This window comes from Anopheles nili, chromosome 2 (assembly GCF_943737925.1).
Source record: "Anopheles nili chromosome 2, idAnoNiliSN_F5_01, whole genome shotgun sequence".
Lineage (NCBI taxonomy): Eukaryota > Metazoa > Arthropoda > Insecta > Diptera > Culicidae > Anopheles > Anopheles nili.
The window spans coordinates 19,089,967-19,114,501 of NC_071291.1; the positions used below are offsets into that span (position 1 = coordinate 19,089,967).

A 24,535-nucleotide genomic window follows, 5' to 3' on the forward strand; every position below is an offset into this window, starting at 1 on the left:
TATTACATATGTGTTTTTTTGTGTTCGTTTTAAAAGTATCTTCACTTTCATCTTCACGTTTTTTTTTGTTTCTTACAGAGAGTCGCAAATGGCTTATTACACATGTACGCATTCTGCTTAAACTTCTCCTAACCCTTCCTTCGATTAGCTAGTTTGATCATCTTTCCGCGAGCGATCGCACCATTTGCTTGCTGTCCTCTCGGTTCGATTAAGCAACAAATAATTTAAACACAAACGATACCTGCCGCCCTGCGTACGCTTCGCAGATGAGTCGATTAATTTTTCCACCAGCTCCTAACGGACACCATGTAATGCATGTAAACTGGGGTGGGCCGAACCCCGGCACCTGGCCAGCGAACTCAATTAAGTTAACTAAACTATTTTGATTCATCCACCGATCGCCGCCCGGTGCACTTTGCGTACCTATTTGTTTCTTCCTTAACGCACGCGTGTCGCGATCTGCCCGCGCGAAGAACGTTGCCGTTTTGTAGCTGATTATATTGTATGTGTATGTACATGGGTACGTGCCCGCCGGACGACACCACTAATAGCTAGCGCGTGATGACGATGAGCTTAAACCATAGTTTGTGTAACGCTACGCTTTCGTAAACGCATTCAAACAAAAAAAGAAACCGCCACTTTCGAGCCCTGCTCTGGTCAGTTCGATGCAGAAAAGCAGCACACCCAAGCCCATCTCTAGCAGCATTTCGTTTAACCCCAGCGCGGCGTCACGCACAATCGCAAAGGAGTTTGTGAGGGACACGAAAAGGACACCTAAGGATGTGGGAAAGACCGTGGGGCAGCAGCGTGATCTATGTACACGATAGAAAGGGCAACTAGCTGCAGCCGGGAAAGTGGCCAATAAAGAACACCTCCGAGGGACAAAACCTCGAACGAGACAGCGATGCTACCATGACAGAGAACCATTTTGGACGGCCAACAGTTGTTTTGATTAGACTCCTGCACGATGAGGATACTTTATGTGTGTTTTTTGTGGTTGTTGTTTTGCTTACTACATGTTTTGCTTACTGCATTTTCTCGACTTTCGTTCGTCACCAAAAAGGAGCTCCCGCTCGCGTACACCTGCAAGTGGTTAAGCTGTAGTTTTTCTTGTTTTTTGAATTTTGTTTTTCCATTTGCTTGAGAAATGCCTCATTTTATTGTTCACACTCCTTACGCTACGTCTATATTGCGATATCATTGTTGCTTTCTGCTCCCCCCTTCCCGATTGTTTGTTTGATTAAATCCCTACAGCGGTTCCGACCCCTGTTGCCTTCCGCGTTAATTATACACACACATATAGTTCGATTAGCTTGCTGGTTGTTTTCCGAAAACAGAGCAGCCCGTGATCGCCGGACCACCGGTCCTATCATGGCGTGGTGGCGATCCGGCCCGGAGCTGAGATTGCACAAAAATAAAAACGATTTAGAGTATACGAGACATAAGTTAACGTACAACGAGTAAAGTAAAGTAAAACATAGAACTAGATCAAAACACGGGAAGGGGGAGTTTGCGATAAATAATCGTTTAGCTTTCCAACCGCTTCTTGTTAGTCGCTAACATTCTCTTGGAGAATACCGTACGCACAGACACACACACACACACGAACACACTGATGTCCTGTGTGGTGTCAAAAGGACGAAGAAGAAAGGCACCACGTGGGAGTACCCCGCATGCCTGTTTCCCGGTCTAAGAAGCGTCGTCATCGACGACGGACACGGGCTGGTCGTCATGGTTACGCAACTGTTGCTGCCCATTGCTGCTGTCAGTGTCGGAGGTTCTGCGATGTTCGCCATGGATGAGATGTAGATTTGCCACGTGGCTTGCTCCCAGCAAAATGGCCGGCAAGTCCATCTTCCGCTGAGGCACCTCCACGTCAACGTCATCCGCCGGGTTACCGATTTGAGACGCAGTCGTCGCCGCCAGTGCTGCCAGCGTACTGTCGAAGGTGTCCACGTGACCGCTCGCCGTTGCTCCTGCGTCCTCATTGCCGTCCATTGTGGTTGTGCAGCTATCACTGCCACTTCCGGCAGCTCCAGCACCATTAACCGCACTGGAACCACCAGTGGCCGAACCGCTGGCACCAGATCTCGAGCTGCCCACACTGCCACTGCTGCTGGCAGCACTGCCCGACGCAATGGCACCGCCGCTGACGAAATTCAGCGTGTTCTGGAACTGCGTAAACTGGCTCGTGGTGGCCATGAGCGAGGACAAGGCTGCCGCCGCCATGTCCGAACAACAGCTGCTGTAGTACGAGCTGGAAGATGGCGAGAGAGCTAAAGTCTGGGAGGTGCTTTGGCCCAACGCTAGACCGAGAGTTTGCTGGTGGAGCTGATGCTGCTGCTGTTGCTGCTGTTGCTGCTGCTGCTGCTGGAGTTGCTGCTGCTGGTGCTGCTGATCGTGTTGTTCATGCAGTTGCTGCTGAGCCTGAAGATGGTGGACAAGCTGCTGTTGGTGGTGTTGTTGATGTTGTTGCTGCTGCTGTTGCTGTTGCTGCTGGGATGAATGGGCTTGTTGCTGCTGCAGCTCTTGCAGATGCAGCTGTTGCTGGTGTTGCTGATGTTGCTGCTGCTGCTGTTGCTGCTGTTGCTGCTGCTGCTGCTGCTGCTGTTGCTGATGCTGGAGGGTGGCCGCCGCGACCGCGGAAGTCGACGCACCGCCCATCATCAGTGAAGATCATGTCGTTGTCAGTTGGCGCCACACGGCCGTGTGTCACATCGATGGAAGGTAGGGCCAGGAGAAACTACTGCCCGACAGCAGCATGTCGCGGATGAGCGTTTCTATAGGCGTTTTGCCCACCAGGCGGACGAAGAACAACTGCTCTATGACCTATGTGAGGGAAGCGTGTGTGTTTTAAAAAAACAACGAACATCTCAACCTGCCAGTGAGCATCCTTTTTCGAAAAAAAAGAAGCTAAACAACCGCCCGTGCGTACCTGCGAGGACACTGTCCTTAGGGAGGGAAGACGTAACAGCAGCTTGCCGAACCGGGTCGGTTGGTTGGGATACTGGGACCGGCAATACTCCTCCAGCGCACACTGGGACTTCTCCTGCAGCGATTCGATGTGCGCCACGTCCGACAACCCACAAGCATCTGCGAAAGGAAAAAAAAGGAACAAAGACACGGTTCTATCTTAGATCTCCGATCGACTTTTTGCAGGCTGTGCTGAAGCTAACGAGGGCGTTGTTGTGGGATAAAGGACATTTTTGGCTCAGAGGGACAGGTCGCAAAGGATCTATGGGCGAATGGGTAAATAATAATGATAATGAAAATAAATAATATCCACCTTGAACCATGTGAGTGCACGTGTTTGGGTGTGTGTTAACTGATGTGTTAGAAGAGAGCGAAACATTCGAATTAATGGTGCAAATGGATAGCGCTGTGTTTGGGCCGCAAGCCGCCTTCTGTGCTGAGGGTTGTTGCATTATTAAAGGGTTAGTTAGTGCAAATAGTGAGGCGTAGAGAGGAGGAATGAAAGAAAAAATGAAATAAAGAAAAAAGAACTTAAAACAAACATTAGTAAAAAAGGCTAGCGTTAGCTCAATGAAATCAGGTGAAATGAAAAGAAACTGGATGGCTGTAAGTAAAAGAAAGAAAACGGTTAATAGATGAACAAAAAATGATGATGGAAAACGAAAAAAAAAAAACAACTAAAAAGATCACAACTAAGTAACCAAAGAATAACGAGAAACTTTTTTCTTTCTACAAAACACCGACCGACTGCAAGGCGAAACACGTGACCGAATGTCTAGTGAACATCGTAGCAGGCGCGCATGTAAGCGACTGCCATTAGCAGGAGCATAAATTACTTACTACCTGACTACTGGAGACACTCTTCTACCGCTAGACACTATCTCGACCACAACCTCGATCTACCACGACCGCAAGGCTCCCGAAATCCACTTGAGACAACGCCAATTCCATCTTAATTCCTCACCGTAAACCTCCACGTTAACCCACAGACTGGGGGAAGAACCCAGCCGCAACATAAATCACCGCACCGTTGACGCGTCATCCTCACCGAAATCACATCTAGTCTACCTTTCGTCCTGTTCCGCTTCACTTGACGGTAAAAATTCTGCACCAAACCGAAACCGAACGCATTGTGGTGCCTGGAGTGTTGCCTCCTACCGGGAAAAAAGACCACGGGAAAAATACGGCATCCCCCCCTCGTCACATTGCCTGTGGGAAGAGATTCCACAAATTCCGAGCTCCAAAGGAGGCTGTTCTTCGAGTCCGAGATGGGCCGTTACCCCGTGCACCGTTTGCCGTTTGAGGTTATGTTATAATTGTCCGGTTTACGGCGCACATTTTCGGGAGGCCGTCTTCGGAGGGTGAATTACGACCGAATGCAAATGTAATCCGAAGCCTGCTTGGATGGTTTTGGGCGTGCAAAAAGGCTTCACGCGTTATCTTGCGGTCGCGGGTCGCGCACAGCGGCCTTTAGCCGGCCAAGGGAATCTCGATTCCCGGTATCGGTTGTAGGTCAATTAAACCGGGGTTTTTTTCCCCCCTCTTTTGTGGCTAATGCGTTGGAGGCATAAATACTAATAAACGAACTCGGATTCTGCGTGGTGGCAGCGTAAAAGGACGCCCAATGGTGGCTTGGAAGGGCGCGTGCCCACCCCGAGGACGTGCCCTGAGTAGCGTCAAAACGCGCCAGACTGCTAATCAAGTAGCGCATGGGTAATTAAAATTTATTCATCGCGCGCCTGACACGATCGCAGCTTGACGTGGCGCACTTGAGGACATTCCGATGGTCATGGATGGCAGCGGGATTTCGACGAGTGGGTCCGCTCGCTCCAAAGAGGGCCACTTGACTCGCGCTGTTCGCGTGCGTAATGGGTTAACCAATAAAGCCCGCGCGGCTGCGCTCCCTCGCGATAACATCTGTTTGTCATGATGTCTATTTTTTGTTGTTGTTCTTCTTCTGAGATCCAGAGGAACCCCCCGCAGACGTGTTGCGTGTCAGCGAGTGAGTCAGGATGATGTGTACAGCATGGAAAACATAATTCCCACACGCCGGTGAAGGTTTTGAGAAAGGGTTCTGTCTTCCTTCTGCTCACCTGTTTCTTTCACGATGCTGCTCGCGAGCTCGTGGGCATGAAGGATGGCGCAATTTAATTGGGATTAGTTCTTCCAAGGGGGTTCAGCTTTTCCTTTTTTTGTGGGGGGGACTTTCATCAGACAAATCACGTTCAGGAGAGAGACGAGATTGAGTTGAGTGTCACATTGACGACACCGACAAATGTTATCGCTCACGCCTTCGCTGAAGGGCTTGAAAGGTAGCGCAGCTTTCTCTATGACAGATTCGCCCAACCACTCTCAGCGACCCCAAGCGGGGTTGTAGTTCGAAAAAAGGCAACAATAGAAATTGGAGACAAAAAAACCCTCCTCCATGCGTGCGTCGGACGATCGGTTGCGTAACGCTGGGCGCTAGAACGATCGTGGGGTGATGAAATTCAATTAAATTGCCTTCAATTTGCTGAACCTAGAATGTGACATATCACGCGCCGCGTCGTAGGCCACGACTCGAACTATGTCGCATGTGGAAACAGTACCCGTTTTGGAGGCGGAAAAGAAGCGATTCCTCCTTCAGCAGAGCCACACGCAGCCAACGCAGCCAGGGCACCAAATTAAAGACAATAATCTTTATTTTCCATCATCGGGTGCTCGCGCTCGGTCGCTTGTGTGTGTGCCTTTTCCTCGGTCCGGGCTGGGCGATCGTACATTCCACGCTCCATTCGGACCAATTAGCGCAAATTGCTACTGATTACAAACACTTTATGTAGGTCGATTGACAACCGAACGGCTTGAGTCGTGGCGCGCCGTTTAGTTGCCGTGGCCGATGACAGCCGTAGCTACATATATGCTTAAGGGCTCACCGGTCCACCGGGCGGGTTGGGAATTGATTTTTAAACAAAACCCCCCTCCTTCGAAACTCACAAGGTGTACGGCTGTGTGTGAGACCTTATCAGGCGTTTTTGAAGGGTAAAACTTTCAAGCTCTAAAGAAACTATCGCTCGAAACCAAACGAGCACCGGACAAAAAGGGGCGGCTCGGTTGGTCCCAAAATCCTTGCACCGGCAACATCTTAATGATGTAACTGATACTTTCCAAGACGCAATCCGAGCGGATCCGGCCGGCCATCCTTTGTGTGCCCGATTTTAATGAGCAAATTTCACAAAAACCCACCTTCTCAGCGTCGTCTTACGCGTTGTGCCTTTCGCGCGTTCAGGGTCTGTGGAGGTACTTTGCTTGCTGAAGGTATTAAAAAAGTTGATCCAAAATGAGAAGGAAAAAAAAACCCCATAGTGAGTGCAAAATCTGCTGAGCGATATGAAATTTGTGCGCAATTACCTTCGCGAGGTTTTCGGGGATGAGGAACAACACTACAAGCAAAATTTGGGATGTATCGTTCGTCTCGACGTTTCATGAGCTTGTCACCTCTTCGATCCATACAAATTTCCAATCCGTAGCGTTGTGCATGGGTGTGTTTGCTATCGTCGTGAGCACCGCGCGTACCGCTCAACACCCCGCTCCACACAGCTCCCCCAAACTAGCTCATTTTTCTTGTCACTCGTATCGGCCGGGGTCGTCACGAGTTTTTGTTCCGTTCTGTCTGTACCAAAACTATCTCCGCACTCGTCTTGAGCTTCAAACCCGTACTGAGCGGCCCTAACGTAGCTCAATCACTCAATGTTATTATCAGAACGGAATGTCCGTGGAACAACGGCTAGAAGTTTGTAGCGATCGCTTATATTTAGCGAATTTCAATTAGGGGTTTCCCATTCTTAATAAATTAATAATTTCAAAATAAGTTTAACCCTTTCCGATGCCTGAACAAAATGGTTCAGCCATTTAAGCAAATCACACAGTAGAAGAAAACCGGGGGGAAAACCGTATGGGACAATTTATTTTATCAATTTTGTAATCGTCGCGAAATTGTCTAAATTACGTTTACGATAGCTTTTCCTATAGGAGAGATGCATTCATAAGATGCCATGCATGCGAAATTCATTGACTTCAATTTAAAGCATAGACCGGCAATTGTTTCTACGATTGGTTTGCAAAGCACATTTTCATAACGATTCAGGTGCTTGTTTATATTAACAAAATATGGTATTGAATTTACTCATAACCGAGGGTAGGCTTTCTGGCAAAAGGAACAGCAATTCGTACATTTAGCCAATCGCTTCGATCAGAAAGCTATTGGATTGGTTTTACCCTTAGCGAAGGAATTCTGTTTATGATAAACACCGAAGAAGCAAATCCAGTACAATTGAAAGTATGCGGAATGATAAGGAATGAATGATTGGTTGGCGATGGGAATCACGATATCGGGGGATCGATGGATATTACCTACGTATTTATTACCGATCGATATATTACCTACCGAGCTCCATCACCTAAACATGGGAAACGGAAGTCCTTCCCTGCAAACCAGCCAGATATGGATAACGCTTTTGTAAGGTTGAGTTAAAGTCCGTAATTATGTTCAATGTTTTTTTCTACTTTCATATAAATAATATCGACTGTTGAAAGATTAGTTTTTTATATTGTCAAAGACATATGATTTTAACTGAAATATTTACGCTCATGTCTCTTGATGGTTCCTACTCATTTGCTCAAAAGAAATAATTTAGTCTGTAAGAAGTTTAATCCAAGCACACTTAGCGCCAAATACCCTAATCATTTTTTTTAAATCCACTAAAAATATCTGTCTTTTTGATTGTGATTTGCCGACCATGAACGTGAAATTATGGTGCAGATCAGAAACAAACTTACGAGACGGGATATTGCTAGGCAAATTCAAGTCAGTTTCACGTTATGGGTAATATGGGGTTCTCAGCGATCTCAAAATATATTTTAATCGGCGTCATAATTTGGCCTTAAAAGAAAGAAAGTCAACCGTTAGCAACGGGGCACATAATATGAGACTCGACGGCTGAATCGGTAAATTTTCGACGCTCAATCATTTCAATACGAAACTTCATATCTCATCAATTCTAACTTCTCCCCTCTCTAATTCGACCCGAAATAATTCAAATTTGCAAAGCAAAGGGAAGAGAGGCAGAAAAAGCAAGGCAGCCAAGCACAACAAGACCTAATCAGAACGAATACAGAGCATAGGGGGGGAATCGTTTCGACACCTAGAACACTCAGAGCTAATGTTCCACTCCGACATGCACTCGCGACCACACGGTCAAGAAGAGCTTGAAGCGAAAATAACGAGAGCAGAGCGTACGGGCCTGAGCTTCCTTCCACATGGATTTTTTTTATTTCATGATCACTCAATTTTACGTGAGCGCCATTTATTTGCAACACATGCTAGGCAACATCCTCATGAAACGTCGACTTTTTACTGCATCTCGACGTCGACGCGACGGTCGAGGCGACGATACGAAACGTCGGCTCGACGGTCGAGCCGACGATATTTAACGTCGCCACTGCCCTAAATGCTAGTCGTGAAGCGACCGCCGACGAAGCGACATCAAAGAGACATTTCGCGGATCGCCTGCAAGGGCGGATTAGGCGCTCCATTAAAATGCACGCCCGGTAATCGCATGATGATGAGTTTTGCGCCCCCATCCGCTTTCCCGATAGGGCGGGTTTTTGCTAAATGCCGTCAAAATTGCCTCTCTTTGATGCATGATCGGTGCTTTTGGAATCGGGGCGGTTTTTCGGTGGAAAAACGCCACACCTTCAGCTGGTGGGGAATGGAGCGAGACATAAATTAGCCCCAAAAGTTTGAGCTAGGACCGATCGATGTTCCCACTCACACGGACTGTCACGGGCGCCTTCCGATCGAGTCATTAGACCGCTTAGCATTTGTTTCCCGCGTGTGTCAGCGTCAAATATTTATTACGCTTTTATTACCACTTTCTTTCCACTTGAGATCGGGTGCGCGCGTGCAGATGCGGGACCTTCGCTTTAAGGCCGCTTCTTGCGATAGATCAACGGCATCCAGCTGGCGACGACACGCGACACGTGGTGTAGCCCTTCCAAGGGGGGCGTTGAATTTTCTCCCCCTCGCGTTTTTCCGTGTTGATGCTCCCAGCTTAATGATGGTAAATTAAACTGGCACGCACTGGCCGCACGGGTGGAAGCGTATGGATCGGTGCTCGTCGTATGCATAAAGAGCCGCGCATGGGAAAGTTTTTCCGCGCGAGAATAAACCGCCACCGCAAGTGCAGCGAAAGGCGCATCCACCGATTCTTGGGCTTGAGTCGCGCAGTTGTCATGGTAACGATATCGAGCGAAGGGTTTCAATTAATGCCATTAGACGGGCAGTTGTAATTGAATGTTTTATAGTGTGAAGGCGAAAGCGAGGTCCGAATGGTTGCCGTTGCATTGGGAAATATGCATCTTTCGTTTCATCTCTTCGCGTGCATTTCTTGCAACAAACTGCCGAATGGGGCGTACCTTTAAGGAGGGAAATCACTTTCTTACCCCCCTACAGGAAAACCGGCTTCCGGCTCGATGTTCGATACTTAATTTATAATTAATTTCCCCTAAAACCGACAGCAAGGGCGAAACTCCACGCTTGCTCCAGGGCTGGCTCCGGTCGCCATTTTGTGGCGGCAATATTAATTCCGTGCGCAAACAAACAACTCCCTGCCGGGCAGGCCCCCATTTTTAGCCCACCACCGGGCACTTGCTGTAATTGGCATGGAAGGAAGAGAAAAAGCGCGTCGAAAGCCGCGAGAAAACCGCGGGACCCGCCGGTGGGTCGTCGAGAGAAAGGAGCAAAAAGTGAAATAAAATAAAAAATCTCACGCAAACCAAAAAACGAAGCAAATCTTCGCCTTTCCTTGCGCGCCTTTTCACCGCCAGGACTGCCCTCCCCCCTCCCGTCAGGGGTCCACCACCCTTTCCCGCCCCATTTATCCATCAATTAATCATCAATCGATAAAGGCTCGTCGTCCGCGAGGTGCCTTCCATCCGTGGGTCCGTCTGGCGATGCCTTTTTTCCATGCAAGTGTGTGTGTGTGTGTGTGTGCTTGAATGCTGTTGTTCTTGTTTTGATTTGCCCTTCGCGGGGCCGCTGCCGAGCCACGGCTGAATCAACCAATAAAAGATAGCGCACTTTATTAAATTTCATTGGCGTGATGGGCCTTCGGTTGGATGCAACGTTCCTCCCTCTCACCCACCGCCCCCTCCACCCTTTCAGCCCCCTTCCAACCCCGTACGCAGGACCGCGTTGATCGTAAAAACAAATATTTGAAATGTTTTATTGTTTGCTCCTCTCCCGGTGTTGATTGCACAACTGCCATTTATAAACTTCGCCCAGGGTGCGGGTTATCTTGCGTTGTGCTCTGTCTCTCTCTCTCTCGCTCTCGGTTCTCCCACTGTCTCGGGACCCATCCGCACCCCCACGACCAGGTGAAATGGGTCTCGAAGCAAGCTGAATGGCATCCTGGAGGCGTTCACCTGAACAGAGCTGTTCAGCCTCCGTACGTGCGCTTGGTGGGAAAGTCTCCCAACGCCGTTGGTCTATCACGATGAGGACGTTCTTCGCGACCGCGATTGTAGCGTCTTGTCGAGAGGACATCTCGCGAGAGGTCCTTGCTAGCGCTGCCACTCTGATAGGTAGTCGCGTTACCGCGCTCTATTCCGACATGCCGCTCCAACCGGAACGAGGAATGCCCAAAATATGTTTTGGGGCAGACCAAGGGGCGTCAACTGGCCAACCCCAAACACAGGGCATCCAGCCAGAGCGCGGATGGAGATCCGACGAAACATGGTGCCTGTAAACGCCCTCTCGATGTTGCTGTGGATGCACTCCGGCCGTCGTTAACCTGTCGAAGGATCTGGTCCGTGGATGCCGGACGCATAGGGACGATGCTGAGGGTCCAAGCCGACATGCTGACATTTCCATGTCGCGACCACCGCTGCACATGCACCCCTTTTTGCGTGGCCGCAGGAATGTGGCTTTTCTTCGGCTCGGACCAGGCCGTTTATTCCGCCCGCATGGTGGCGTACGGCGGGAGATTCCCATCAGTGATATATGGCCGTTCATTACATGTAAAGCGCGCGCTGTTATTGCTGTTTTTAAACTGTTTTCCACTACTGGCCGGGTTGGTGTTTTACGGCAACCGGTGCCCACGAAGCCACGAAGGGAATGAAAACATCTGCAGAAGAGCGAATGAACGAGCAGCCGGTGGCGTTAGTGGTGACTGGTTTTTGGGTGAAATTTAAACGACTGAACACTGCACCAGCAACGTGTACACGGTGTGTCGTTTCTGACACGCTTCTCGCGCGTTTTCCCAGCTTCCCGAACATTGTACGTGGCGTTGTAAAACGTGAGGGGTTACGGTAACATCGATGTTAAGAAATCAATATTTCGCACCGTTGTTCTTTTTGGGTTTCGCAAAAGTTATCTCCTTCTTCGTTAAATACACACCACGTCTTAACAAATCCATTTTCCATCAGACACGGCACACCCGAAAGGGTGAGGATCTCGACTTAATCAATCAGATGCTGCCGAAGTTGAAAGCCGGCTGGGAAAAGATTAATTTTTTGACTTTTACATCACACCCCAGACGCTGCCGAACGGTTTGCATTTTGTGTACGCGTGGAAAGGACTCCAGCTACACGGTGGTACCAAAAATAGTACATAAAGACCGTCTGCCTTGGCCACCAATGTGCCGAAAAGTTCACCGAATCCGTGCGCATACATTTTTTCAATAATAAATTACTCAATAAGTAAGCCGCTCAGCAAATTGTCGACTGCTGTGGAGGGAACCGCGGAATTAGAGCACCCGTGGCGAAAAAAGGGGTTGCGGTAGCGTGGGCCGATTTTGACTTTTTAATCTACCACGACCACCCGCGTGGTTGTGGTTTTTTTACCAGGAATTGTCGAACGGCAACACAAAAGGGCTCACCTTCATCAGCAGCGCTGCCGGTAGGGCCTTTTTCTTTCGCCCTGATACCGAGCGGGTTTTAGTCACCCTTTTATCCGCTTTTATCTACGCACAAAGCTGGCGCAATCGAGGAGTACATTAAAATAAAAATCTACTATCCACCGCGGTTTTAACCCCCCCTCATGTGTACGGTTACGGGTGGTGGGCGATGAAATAATCGTCATCATTTACGACGCGAAAAGGGCTGGATGCTGCCCAAGTTACGTTTTGCTTTGATGTTTTGTCGATACCTCGCGAAACGGTCGTTACGGGCCATTAGTGCGGATTCAAAGTGACAGCTGTTTAGCAAATGATCAAACGTCAAAAGTTAATCCCCTTCCACGGGTGTTCTATTTTTTTTATAACGCAATTGTAATTACCGTGCACGTCATGCGGAAAGGAATAAAAAAAAAACAAAATAACCCAACAAAACAATAACCAGTAGTGCGGTGTGTAGTGCGTTTTACCGGGTAGTTTTCACTTAATTTTGATCAATCGTAATCGTAATCATGTCGGTATCGGGAATCGAGTGTCGAGTTTTCACGTTAACCACAAAACACGCAATTACAGATCGTCCAAACGTGCTTACCGTGCTGTGTTTCGAACCACGCCGGGTGTTGGGTGATCGGTAGAAAGAAAGGTTATGTTTACGATGCGGAACCGTGTGCCCTTCGGTGGAGAAATACCACGGAAAATGCCGGCTCTTTCGTGCTGTGTATAGCGAGTGAAACCAAAAAAAGGGGGTGCATTTTTTATGAAGTTCGCGAGTGAGTTTCGATGTCGTTTTTCCGAGTGTGATCCGGGCGTGATTCCCATCGTGGCGCCACCCAGGTGCATTACAGCGGCTCATTTGACGTTTGACATTCTGTATTTTGCGGTAAGTCTTGGGGCCAATGTTGGTCCGGATGTTTTATTGATGAGGTTAGCATACACCGGGGGCGGGATTGATGATTATTAAGGGTTCGCCAAGTTCGTGTGCTTTTGTGTCCGCTGTTGGGCAGAATGATTAACTGCCTGAAAGGATCTTTGCTCGTCGACCTTTGGGAAAGTGACGCCCCAACGCTAACCGGTGGATTAGCGAATGTATGATTGTTCTACCGCTTTCCTGCTTGGTGTAATATCAATTGACAAACTTCTGGGATTGTTGGATGATTTACGAACATAGGCGATGAGTCAAGTAAATCTTAATTATTGTAGAAGAAGTTTTGCTGCAACACCCATTAGCAAGTGTTTCCACTTCCTAGGGGAAATTATTTTACTGTGCGAAACCAGCTCCCAGATGGTTTGTCAACATGAATCCTGGGCCAAACTGCTACCCTAATATGCAGGCCAGCTTTCGGCTCCACTCGTGCACTGCAACGAAAATGTTGCAAACTGTCACGTACCATCCATCATAGCCCTTGGTGTATGAGACACAATTAAGCACGCACGATCCGGGTCCTAAGTTTCCCGGTTGCCGGTTCCTGCCAGGATCCAAAACGGCACGGCTTTTGAACCGAAGGAGCACCACCCGACAGCTAAATGGCACGCCACACTATCAGCAAAAGTGCGTGGTCTGGAACGTCTCATCACCGCAAATCTACCCGAGCGTGTGTGGCTGGGGTTGGCGTGTTTACCAGGCCAAAACTGCATCCTCCTTCCCCAAAAAGTCACACCCGGTCGCGTCCTTTCCGTTCATCCCACAGAAATCCCGAACACCACCACCATTCCTGACAGCTAGGGTTGGTTGAAGAAAATTGCCCTACACGGAGGAGGCACTTAGATCATCATCTTCGTGTCGGGGGCAGCACGACGTTTCTCTCGCACGGAGGTTACATAAATGATGCTAATATGAGATAATGCTTCCTGCTCTCGGGGACGGAGGTGGCCTGGCAAATTCCAAGAGTCCTTGGTTTGGGCCACTGCTCACAGTTTAATGGCATCCGCAGCATCACTAGCACCACATCCGGGGTTGTAACGGGACGTATCCGAATTCTGCAACCCCTTCTCGCGCTAAAGGACCCGGAGTTGGGGGTGCGTTCTCCAAGGAGTCATGCCAAAGTGGCACTCTTTCGGGCGCCCGCTCGTCGTCGTCGTCCTTCCGTTCATTAAAGGAGCGGGCGTGTGGGGCAAAAGTCGTAAAACAATAATTTTAATCACGGGTAAATTGCTTATCATAATGATGGTAATCGGGTGTAAAACATATGTCCACACGGGCTGCATCAGGGGGCACCACGTGTGTGGGTGAAGGACGAGCCTGTATGCGGGCCTTTTAAAGTTTGCTGTTTGAAAAGAATCTCGTAAAACGTGCTCAAGTTGCTTGTTTTACGGATCGGAGCCGTTGCTGTTTATACCGGGCTCCTTTACCATTTTCAGCCCCGGTGCTAACGGAGGTTGACAAAACAATTAAAATCAAATTAAAATATTTAATTAGTTGGCCCGGTGGCTTCTGCCTGTCGAGTCGTCGGCCTGGAGGAGGCAAACTTTGATAACACAGTAGCGAACCGAGGCGTATGGTAACTCTCAAAGGCTCGATAACATCAACGCCGGGGGTGGTGTGTAGAATCGTCCTTTCCACAAACCACCCGTGATTTTTCGTGTGATAGTGTGAGAGGGTTACACTCCGTTCAGTGGGTGTGGGTTTTTCGAAAATGCGCAACATTTTACACCTGTCACACCTCGAAAAGGGAACGGGAAAAACCGCATCCTTAGCATGCCGGGTGAGCATCCTCCATAGACAACTCGTGGTGGTTTTAGTCCGGTTGCTGTTATCATCGGTTCGCCTTTTGTTAATTTCCACAAACGGTATACAATTCCGCACCAGGGCATCAGGACCACATTGCAATGGGAATGAAAACATTCCCAACAAGTCGGTACGAGAGCCATCATTTCGATTCGTTAAATCGACCGTAATGGTCCCGATACCGACTGTTCGAGACTTTTCTGTCTCTCGATGGCTCGTGCTCTCGTAAGTCACCGCCGGGTGAAAGTTTGCCCCGTTATCTTACACGTAAAGGCTTTCCAGGTTAGTGCGCTCGCAAGGGCACCTGCAAATGGCATTTTTGGGCACGGAAATTTGTGTAAAAATTTTGGCACCAAAATGGCAAAGGTAACGCGTGCCGGAAGTGGCAAGAGGATGGGCGCATGATGAAAGTGTGTACTATTTGGTAGTGTGTGGTTGGCGTTCCGAAGGGATAATAGACGTCCTGCGAAGGAATGAGCTGCTCGTCATACGACTGTGCGCGGGACTTTATTGCATGGGTCGGTAGCAACTCTCACATCCGCCGGCTATTACTCAACGTCGAAACACCAAAAATCTAATAGCACCGACCTGGCTAACGACGCCAGCGCCGCGAGGACATTAAAATTGGTGCAAATTTACGCCAAAAAGAACCAACATCCAGTGGGCCAGAGAACGAAAGGCAAACACGCGTCGCGACACGGTGAGCGTTGTGCAAATAAGCTATTTCAATAAAAGGGAGCCAGAGTGAGAGAGAGAGAGAGAAAAAAGGAGGCCCGGCATAGTCACACCGTCTCGATCCGGTGCCGTTTGGCGTTACAAGTCATTAATCTGCGTCCGACAGACAAAGCCATCGACAGACGGGAAGAAAGAAAAAAAAACACCCCGGTGTAGTGGGGGCTCGATTTTCCGCACCGCATTTTGTCACTTCATTTCTTTCTTTTGCTCTTTGTTGCTGTCCATTTTTCTCTCCATCATTTCCGCCGATTGCCGTTCGTCCTTGCGGTGGCCGCACGAGAACACATGTTTTCGGAAGCACCGGAATCAGCAAGGGGCGCGCCAGAAAGGTGACGTTTCCACCCCAGCTGATTTGGGCTTTGGTTTTCGTTGGCGTTTGCGTCAGGTCCCTCGTTTTTTTTCTGCTGTTGGACCAGACCTGATGACCGACACGAGCGACAGAGCCGTGGCATGGCGGATGCTCTCGCGTTTTGCCGTTAAATGAAATTATTTTAATTCGTTCTGGTGGCGAGCTTCTGGTTTTTCACCCCGGTTTCGCTGCAAAAATGCTAACTTAGCAGTAGGAACAGGCGTAGCTGCGTCACCCTTACCGGTTTTTGGTGACAACGCTTTCAACCCGAGGGTGGAAAATTCGCTCGCCCGGGGGTTTTTGTTTTATTCCGCTTCTTTTTATTAGGGTGATTATTGGCTTAGCGGGGCTACGGTTTGGTGCGGGAAAAAAAGGCGTAGGTGACGCAATGCTGTGACGCTTCCGGAGGGGATCTCGTCCGCCTTTTTGGATGGGTAAGTTGGCGGTCAATACTGGCGCGGCCTGTTGGCGTAGCAACCGGCATGCGCTCTTTATCCGGCTGCGTTTTACTTAACAGCTCTCACGGTTGTCCACGTCTGCACGAAAGTGAAGGCCACAGTGCGACATTGACATTGAAACAGTCACCTTGCTGTTGTCCTGGTGGCGCTGGAGACGTCTTAACATCTGGTGAGATGCTACGCTCGGGTCTTTTCACTTTGCGACAAGCCAGCGAAACCACCCATCAACATCAATAATTCTTCACCCATTATTTTCGCACAACCGGCTTGGCGTGTGTGCCAACAGTTGGATGAGAAAATCGAGCTGCGGCCCGCTTTTCAACGGCACCGGCAGTAATCTCCTTTTCATCGATCTTCCCGAGCATCGACATCGATCATCGGTTAGAAAGGCTTTCCAAATGGGGTACGCCGCGCATCCAGCGATCTTTATATGCAAAAGCTCGGCCGGGTTTTGCACGCGTCCCACTTTTTTTTTCTACCATCCATCGCGCATTCATCTCGACCCCGGTGCCGGTTGGCCGTATCCATCACCGATGTCACGTATGAAGCAGGCCAAATTGAATCGCGGGATCAATTTTCTAACGCATAAAATCACCGCGCAAAGGGGCAGCAACGAAAAAAAAAACGAAACGAAACGACAAGGAAAGGCCGCCAGAGTGATTCGCGCTTGAGTCGTTCGCGCAAGCCCGACACCTTGCGCGGTAAGGAGGTCAGAGCTATAAAAGCCCCCAGCTCCATAGCGCATGGTTGCAGCTTCACGACTGCGCGATGATGGACCGCGGCTCAAAACGGCGACGACCCTGGCGGTTCGAAGAATGCGCAGATGAAATGGGCCCAGGTCGGGCCGGTGAGTCGCTAGGGGCTATCATTAATGCTCGATACTTGTTCGGTTCGTTAGGACGCATTGGCAAGGAATCAATCGACCCGATGCCGGATGGGGCAGGCAGCTCCGCGTGTGCATGTGTCGGGTTTTTTGCGCGCAAAAATCGAAATAAACGAGACGGCACCGCGACGTAATGTAATAAAAATAACAATAATCTAACGTAATGGACACCCGGGACCGGGCAGGACAAGAGTGTTGTGTTGGCCCTGTGTAGCGTCCCACTCGAACATTCCACACGTATCGATTGTAAAGCAGCGGATCGCTTGTAAAGCGGCCAGAGGTCAACTCCGCTTGTACGGTTCACAAGCGGGAGCATGGCGAAAAAGGGGCAGATGTGGACGAGAGATGCGCTTCAGTCAGCTCGAACATCGACAGCGTGGCTGACGCGAACTGCTCGATGAATCCCATCACATTTTGACCACCCCGTGGGCTGATATCGTGCCTAAGCTAGTTTGGGAACTTTCTACACATTTTTTGAAGGACCAATGTCCTACGAAAACTATTCATTAAAGGTGTGCCAGCGGCAAGGCTCGTTATGATGGCAGCTTTCCTGCGAAAGCATTTCACGGGCGCATCCTCCCAAAGTACTTTAGAGCACGCTGATCCAAAAGAGGTTCTTGTGCCAAAATGTCCGGCGTGTTTCGGGGTTCTCTCTTCTCCCGTTTAGCTCATTGAACACAATTCGGGCTGGCCCTAGGTTCTTGTTTGGCGGGTTACGAGCTTGGTGTGCGCGTGTTTGTTCAGGTTCGCTCCGTGCATCGGAACACGGTCCGAATGCCATTGTTGCTGGCGATGAGATGAAACCGACTGCAATTCCCTTCCCTAGGAGCCCTCTCGAATGGGTTCGCAAAACACGATAAAGGCCGTCGGTGGTGGGCTTGAAAAATCTATTACCATCCACCGGAGGGATGATTGCGGAAAATGTGGCACAGACAGAGGGGACGGTGAAACAGAGAACAAGTGATACGTTCCGTCCGCTGACCGACCGCTCGTTGCCGTGTCGGGTGGCGTTTGCCGGCAATCTGAATTTTTAGGACGACGATGTCCCTCGGTGGCGAGCGAGTAAAAAGAGCGCGATTTGCCAGGGGACTGGGTTGCGAAAATCATCAAATTCGTTTCCCTGCGCTGGAGAGAGAAAAAAAAGGCACAAAAAAGTGGAAGCCTCGACATAAGGGTCGGCCTCCCTAGCATCAGCAGCATGGTCATAAAACCACCGTAAATTACGGTGATATTGAGCGTGGCAGCGATTTTTGCAAGCGATGGTGTAATAAAGCAGTAAAACGGTGACCAAAGTGCCTTCGCCTAGGGAGGGGTCAACCTTCGGCTGCGCGGGATGTTCGTCCACCGCGGGGTGGGAGGTCACCGGTGATCCTGTTGCGAATATGGGTTTGGGATTTATGCGGCATCGAATGTGGTTAAAAATTCATGATTAGAATGGTTCAGTTGTGTTCATCGTCCGCCCGAGAGTGGGAGCCGCGTAAGCACTAGGGTTATGCAGCACGTACGAAAGGGCCAAAAAGGGACGCAAGGGATTGCATGATGCGACAGGGTCATGGGCACGGATTAAATTCCTGATCTCGCTTGTGTCGTGTAAGATTACACCGGCCGGTGCGCACAAAACCACCATCGAGCAAACTCGCGGAGGGAGGAAATTAATTTTCATACCAAAACCCACCCGCCTTGTGGGTCGGGCGAAAGAAAGCCCTCGCAAGTTCGCGAACAGGTCGCGGACAAGTCTTCGCGCTCGGTGTCGCAGTCAAATCTCGTTAGACATTCCGGTCGTGGCCTACCGGATGAGAAAATGCCGCCGAGCGAGAGAGAAAGAAAGAGCGAGCAACAAAAGACAAGCAAAAAAAAAAGGCATTTCCATCTCCAGAGTCGTCCCGCCTCCGAGGTCCTCCTTATATCGATCATTGGCATTGTTTTTCATGCGAATTTGTGCCCAGATTCAGCATCCAACTCGCGGAAACCTTACCGGTGCTGCCAAAGGCGATGCGCCCGTAAGGGCTCCAGCAAAAAGCCCTTGGCCCTCAACAACCGAGCCGCACGTATTGTGACCCGCACGGGGAGAGGAACGGGCGGGACGAGCACCGGGAGGAGAGGGTACAGAAATAAATCTTGCAAATATGATTAATTTGCATAATGTAATAATGGCCAACGCGCGGCCCAGGCGCTGGTTGGTATCGTTTCCCGCGGAACATGTGCGCATATTGTTGCACACCGCGGCACAGAGCATTATGCAAAACCGGGCAAGAAAGAAAGCCAAGCAACAAGGCCGAAACACAGCCAGGGTAAAACCTTTTGCGTTCTCTGGTTGGGCCGCGCGTGCAGATGTACGACCGTGTGTTTGGGCTGGAGACTGGAGTCTGGCACCGCTCGATCGCGAAGATGCGTGAGAAAATTAACAAGTACCCGCGTGATGAGCCACGTGTGTGCATGTGTGTGTTTTTTGGCCCTTATGCCGCGCAAAACCTTGGGCCGCACACATTGGAATGGCTTTCACCGGTGTACCGGCGTGTCGTCCTTAATCTGCGCACCGCTGCCGTTAGAATGTAATGAATTTTTCTCATTTCCATTCGAGATGAAAGATGAAACGATCCCGGTGGGGTCTTGACCGCCGGGAAGAAGGTCAGAAGGTTGATTTTCGAGATTACGTCCATCTCGAAGGTTGCGCTGCGAGTGAAGCGAGTGCGAAAGCTCGACCAGCTGTGCCAGTTTGTGTTTTGTTGTCCTATTGCTTCAGCTGATCCTAATCCTGTTTGCTTGTGACTCTTCGGCCTCTTCACCGTCGATGACGTCCGGCGTGTGGGCCATCTGTCAAGCAAATCCCAAAATCTTAGACCCTTCCCAAGACCCATCAAACAAAGGCCTCGATTATCTGTGATGCCGCGCGATGCAAAGCTTCCGTTTTGCGTTCGGCCCGAAATAGATCCCCCACCGTGTGACGGAAGTTCTTGTGGCGGTGGTTCCCGTTTTGGGGTCACGCCAAGATCGCATCTATCGTTTTGGAAGAACCTTCCCTGGACTGGGAAGACTTGATGGCTCGTAACCCGAGGGACGTGCTAAGGACTAACGGGGGTTTTTTTGCGCGTTTCACGCCTAGAGCCGATTCGCGCGGCCACGAAAGGACGGATTATGAGCGGCCGCATTTCGCGGATGCGCGCGTTTAAGGAACACGCTGGCGGCATGACCGCAAAATCCGACGTTTATTGGCACGCGAGCCGTAAATCACACCCGGTAGCTTCGGCAGAGGTCAGACGGTGTGCAAAAGCGGTGTGTCTCCCAAACGGTGCGAAAAGCATCGTGCTTGGGACAGCAGCAAAAGGAAGCTAGAAGGATGGTTATGACTTTTGCGGCCAATGTTGCCAATTGGTGGTGAACGGCTCGGCATGCTCGTTGCGGTAATGTGGCTGTGAAGGTGGCTCCGCAGGAGGCTAATGATGGGCAATAGGATGCTGGGGTTCGGTTCACACTTTTCTCGTTGCCCGGAAGCCCTCGGTCGTCGCCTGTTCGCCTCCGAGTTGCGCAGGCCAATTTGTGTGCAGGCCGTTTGCGACCCTGCGGTGGTGTGTTTTGGTGGCGTTTGCTGATCCCGACACAATGCCTGGCAGATGAAAGTCATTTGAATAGCTTCCTTCGCCAGGTGTGCTTTTGCGAGATGTAACAGGAGCCCAGGGAAGGAGATTGGCTATCCATCCTCGAGAAAAGATGTGCTCACTGGTGGTCAAATGGGATTTTGTGTGACAAAAGCAGATGCGTAAAATTGAAACAAAAATGCAAAACAAAAGGGATCACTCATATTCGAAGCGAATGAAATCACGTCTGTGCAATCGCACGCGCGATTGGTTTTTTTTCTAAAAATAATGATTGCAAATAAACGCATTGCCTTTGCGTGTGTTGCCGTCATCAGCAAAAGGACGTTCTAAAAGACAATCTGGTTCAATCGTGTTCCGTTCGGTGTGGATGGCAAACCACGCACAATTATCTTCTCCGCTATGATTAAACGACGACATAAAACCATAAAACGGCTCGTCCAAAGCTGTAAATGAAGTGACAAATGGGCACTCACGCATAAATACGCGCCCGCGTGTTGTGCATCGGAACCGTGTCAGGTCGCGATAGGCCAACTCGCTTGGGGATATCCCATTCATTCAACGATGGCCGGCAAGTGGACCTCCTCCCTTTTGCTGGGTGGAACTTTTCGGTAACAGGTTTTTTTTTTGTGGACGAAGAAACCGCGGCCTCTATTTGATCCCGACCGCCCCGGTCGAACTTTGGGAGCCGCTCGCCGGCCGAGCGCGGGCCAAAAATCGATTCCGGGGCCGCGTTCCTTCGGCCGGAAAAGCCGCCCGGGAATGGCTTTTTGATATTAATTTTCAATTAAAAACAAACAGGTTCAGCGTTTAATCGATTTTATGTTATGGTAGAATTATTCAAATTTCGCTTTTATTTCGGTGTTTTTACGTTTATGATTTTCTTTACCCTTTAGGCCAGCGCCTGGGTGCGACCTCGCGAGCCCGGGCTCTGGTGAGGATTAGCGTTGCGGTCCGTGGCCAGAATATGGGTTGGGTTCCGTGCTCTGGCGTGGCGTCTGGGAGCCGCAAATCCGACCGGCCCGAGAGCCGGGCCCGCACGACGATAATACCAATAATATGCGTAATAATAATGTTAATATCAACAATAATGCTAAAACGGTCGTCCATTGATGGGCCCCCTGGTGAAGGGAGGAGGGGAGGGGAGGGGGGGGGCGGTTTACGACCAATCGGGGCCGGACTTCTTGCGGACCGTTCCGATTTAATGCCAGCTTGGCGCGGTGTCGGATTGATTTTTTATTTTCGGCACCACCATCTCGCACGCCCCAGAAAATGCCAACCTGATCGGGTTATGGCCTCACTGGCGTGGCCAACAATTGGCCACGGGCGAGCAAACGACCATTCCTCCTTGCTTCCTCCCCCCGCCCGTCCACCACCCACCCACTGACCGGTAGGGGGGCGAAGGAGATCGGGTTTAATGAGATTATAATTTATGCTAAGTGTAATAAAACGTCGCATAACCGTTGACAATTATTGGAGCTTTTTCTCTCCGGGTTCACTCTTCCCCGTTCGTTTTTCTTACTCTCTCTCTCGCTCTCTCTCTCTCTCGCTTGTCGTTTGGGTTTTCCTTCATTCTCACCTTTCTCTGGTGCAGATCCTCTGGATAGCACTGGCTCAAGTTCACGCGTTCCGCGATCCCGCGTGGTAAGCCGGTGCGGATTTTAGCTCAATCCGATCGCGATCGATTCCGCCCGATGCGGTCCCAGAGCTTTTACGAGGCAATAAACGGCGATCGGGGATGGCTTTTTTCACCTCCGCAAAGGTGGGGGGTTTTTTTTTTGGACGCACCCATCTGATCATGTCGCTGTCACGGTTTTACGCTGATACCGATCGGGGTCCGGTGCCTTGCTGCCATCGAAAACGAAACTAGCGGCGTGCGATAGCGCTAGGTGTTGGGCCAACATGTGTTCTCGCCTAGCCTTTTTTCCTCGTGCACCAATGCGTCGCACACACACGCACACACACGTCGACCTGGAGGCATTTTAATGCCATCCAACCCCAATAAGCCATGCGCGACGTCATCGCGTGCGTTCGCCGCCCGGGACACACCGAGCGGGAGGTTTCGATTTTACGACCGTACAAATTGCCCACTAGATGGCTGATTAAATCGATTAAAGCGGCCCGCTTGCAGAGGGAAACCAGGCACTGGCACCGACCGATCGTTCGTTTGGGTGATTTATGGTAAATCGGTTTTTGGGGACCCACCCGGCTCCATGGCCCCGGTTGGCCAATTTATGGTATGGTGCGAAATTCGAAATTAAACGGAACGAGCCGGCGTCAAGGCGGGCTCGAAATGGGATGCCCAGTATCGCCAACTGGTCCACCGGTGGTCCGCTCTAATTAGAGACCTTTTGGCGAAGGAAGCCAAATGTCTGGTGCGTTTGGCTGTGTGACTTGAGTCCAGTTTGGTGTTGTCGGGATGTGCGTCGCTAAAAGATGCGCGCGCACGTTATTTGTGGGGCTCGTAAAAATGCACAATCGATGGGTTGTTGGGGTTCGTTTTGTCTGGTGGGGGTTGAAGTTGATGCGAAAAAAAAACCCACATTGGGCCCGCAACTGCAACCGGGAGGTCTTCGCTACCACGTCACTTTCTCTTCTCGTTAAGCTGGATATTGGAATTTTTTTTTAAGTGAGCTACTCTCACCAGTGGAAAAGAGTTGATGGCTCGCTTTTGCTCTCTCTCTTTAGTCACTTGCCCATTTCCCGATCAGCAGGACATTAACACTTCTTTATGTGCGTGTATAACCGGCACTGGCAACACTTGACCCACCCGATAGAGGGGTGCGTCTAAATACGCCGATCAGGTTGCCAGGTTGCTCCTGCAAACTGTGGTGGGTCCTGCGAACCAGCCGGTCTCTCTTTTCTTCCATTTTTTTTACGATCCTCATTATGAACCGCAGATCACCGGCCGGGTCTTTAATCGCGATGTGTCACCTCCCCCCCACGGACGGTAATAAAAGCAGATTCCAAACGATCGCCCACGGATCCTCGCGCCGTGTGATCGATCGGCGCTGTTGCACTACGCCATCGCCGCGGAATGTTCAAAGCACGCGTTCTGTCGTCCTTTCGGGGATTTTACGACGGTGACGTGGCATGGGTCGCGAGCTTAACGAGCGATATTTGTACCGCGCCGATCGGATCGTAAAAATCGCTCGCGGTTCGATAAACTCATTAAGGTGTGGGTCCGCGCGAGCTCGTGTGGGCTCGAGAAAATGTGTTCCCGCAACCCCACGGGAAGGTGTTCCATTTTACGAGCTTGTGACCGAAACTGATCCGCTCCAGTAGCGAGCCGGGGTGGAAGAGTTAACATCGCCTCGGCTTTGACTCGCGATCGTGCGTTTGATCAACTTTTATCGCCATCGGCATAACGCGCCGGCCCTATGCTGGGAAAAAGGGCCGTAAAAATCACCCGCTCGCAGGAGTGCCCGCATACCGGTGAACGATCTGCTTTATGCTCACTTTCCATCGATCCAGCTGATCGATGCTGAAGAATATTAAAAGCTCACAGGCATCCGCCCGACGCCTGTTAGGGTGTGACGAATTTTCAAAACACATCGCACGCTCCATTCAATTTGTAGATTTATTGTTTGCCACCGGTACCCCGGTGTGGTGTGTCCCGTTTCGTTTCACGTTTTCGTCCCTTTTTCCCTTCGACGGATCGGCCATTGTGCGTGCGTGCACTCAATGCGTGCGCGCAGGAGTCCATTTATCTAATCGACTCGAATGACTTTCGATAATTGAAGCCATTAAAAGCGACGCGCGCGTACAAGCCGTGTAGAAAAGCCTGACGGTGGTAGAGTCGTCATCAATAGGGTGACAAGGTAAACACCTAATTTATTATCCTCTTCGCTGTGCCGATCGTCCCTTGAGCAGTAGCGGTACCTTTTCC

At 50.2% G+C, this 24,535-nt stretch overlaps 2 protein-coding genes across 2 annotated transcripts in view; both read right to left on the reverse strand.

Annotated features, from left to right (window-relative positions):
- Positions 1-1,689: 1,689 nt before the first annotated feature.
- LOC128731283 (forkhead box protein P2-like) lies at positions 1,690-2,574 on the reverse strand (the record flags this gene model as incomplete). The annotated part of the gene is made up of 1 exon (XM_053824394.1): positions 1,690-2,574. A coding segment is annotated over one exon (885 nt), but the record flags the coding sequence as incomplete, so codon positions are not given.
- A 138-nt stretch (positions 2,575-2,712) lies between these two features.
- The window catches only part of LOC128720510 (nuclear receptor subfamily 2 group F member 1-B), a 73,495-nt gene continuing 51,672 nt past the window's right edge, over positions 2,713-24,535 (reverse strand). The window contains exons 5-6 of the mRNA XM_053814183.1: positions 2,936-3,093; positions 2,713-2,829 (exon numbers count right to left, since the gene is read on the reverse strand). Coding sequence (XP_053670158.1) covers positions 2,713-2,829; positions 2,936-3,093 — 275 coding nt within the window. The remainder of the gene's footprint in view (positions 2,830-2,935; positions 3,094-24,535) is intronic.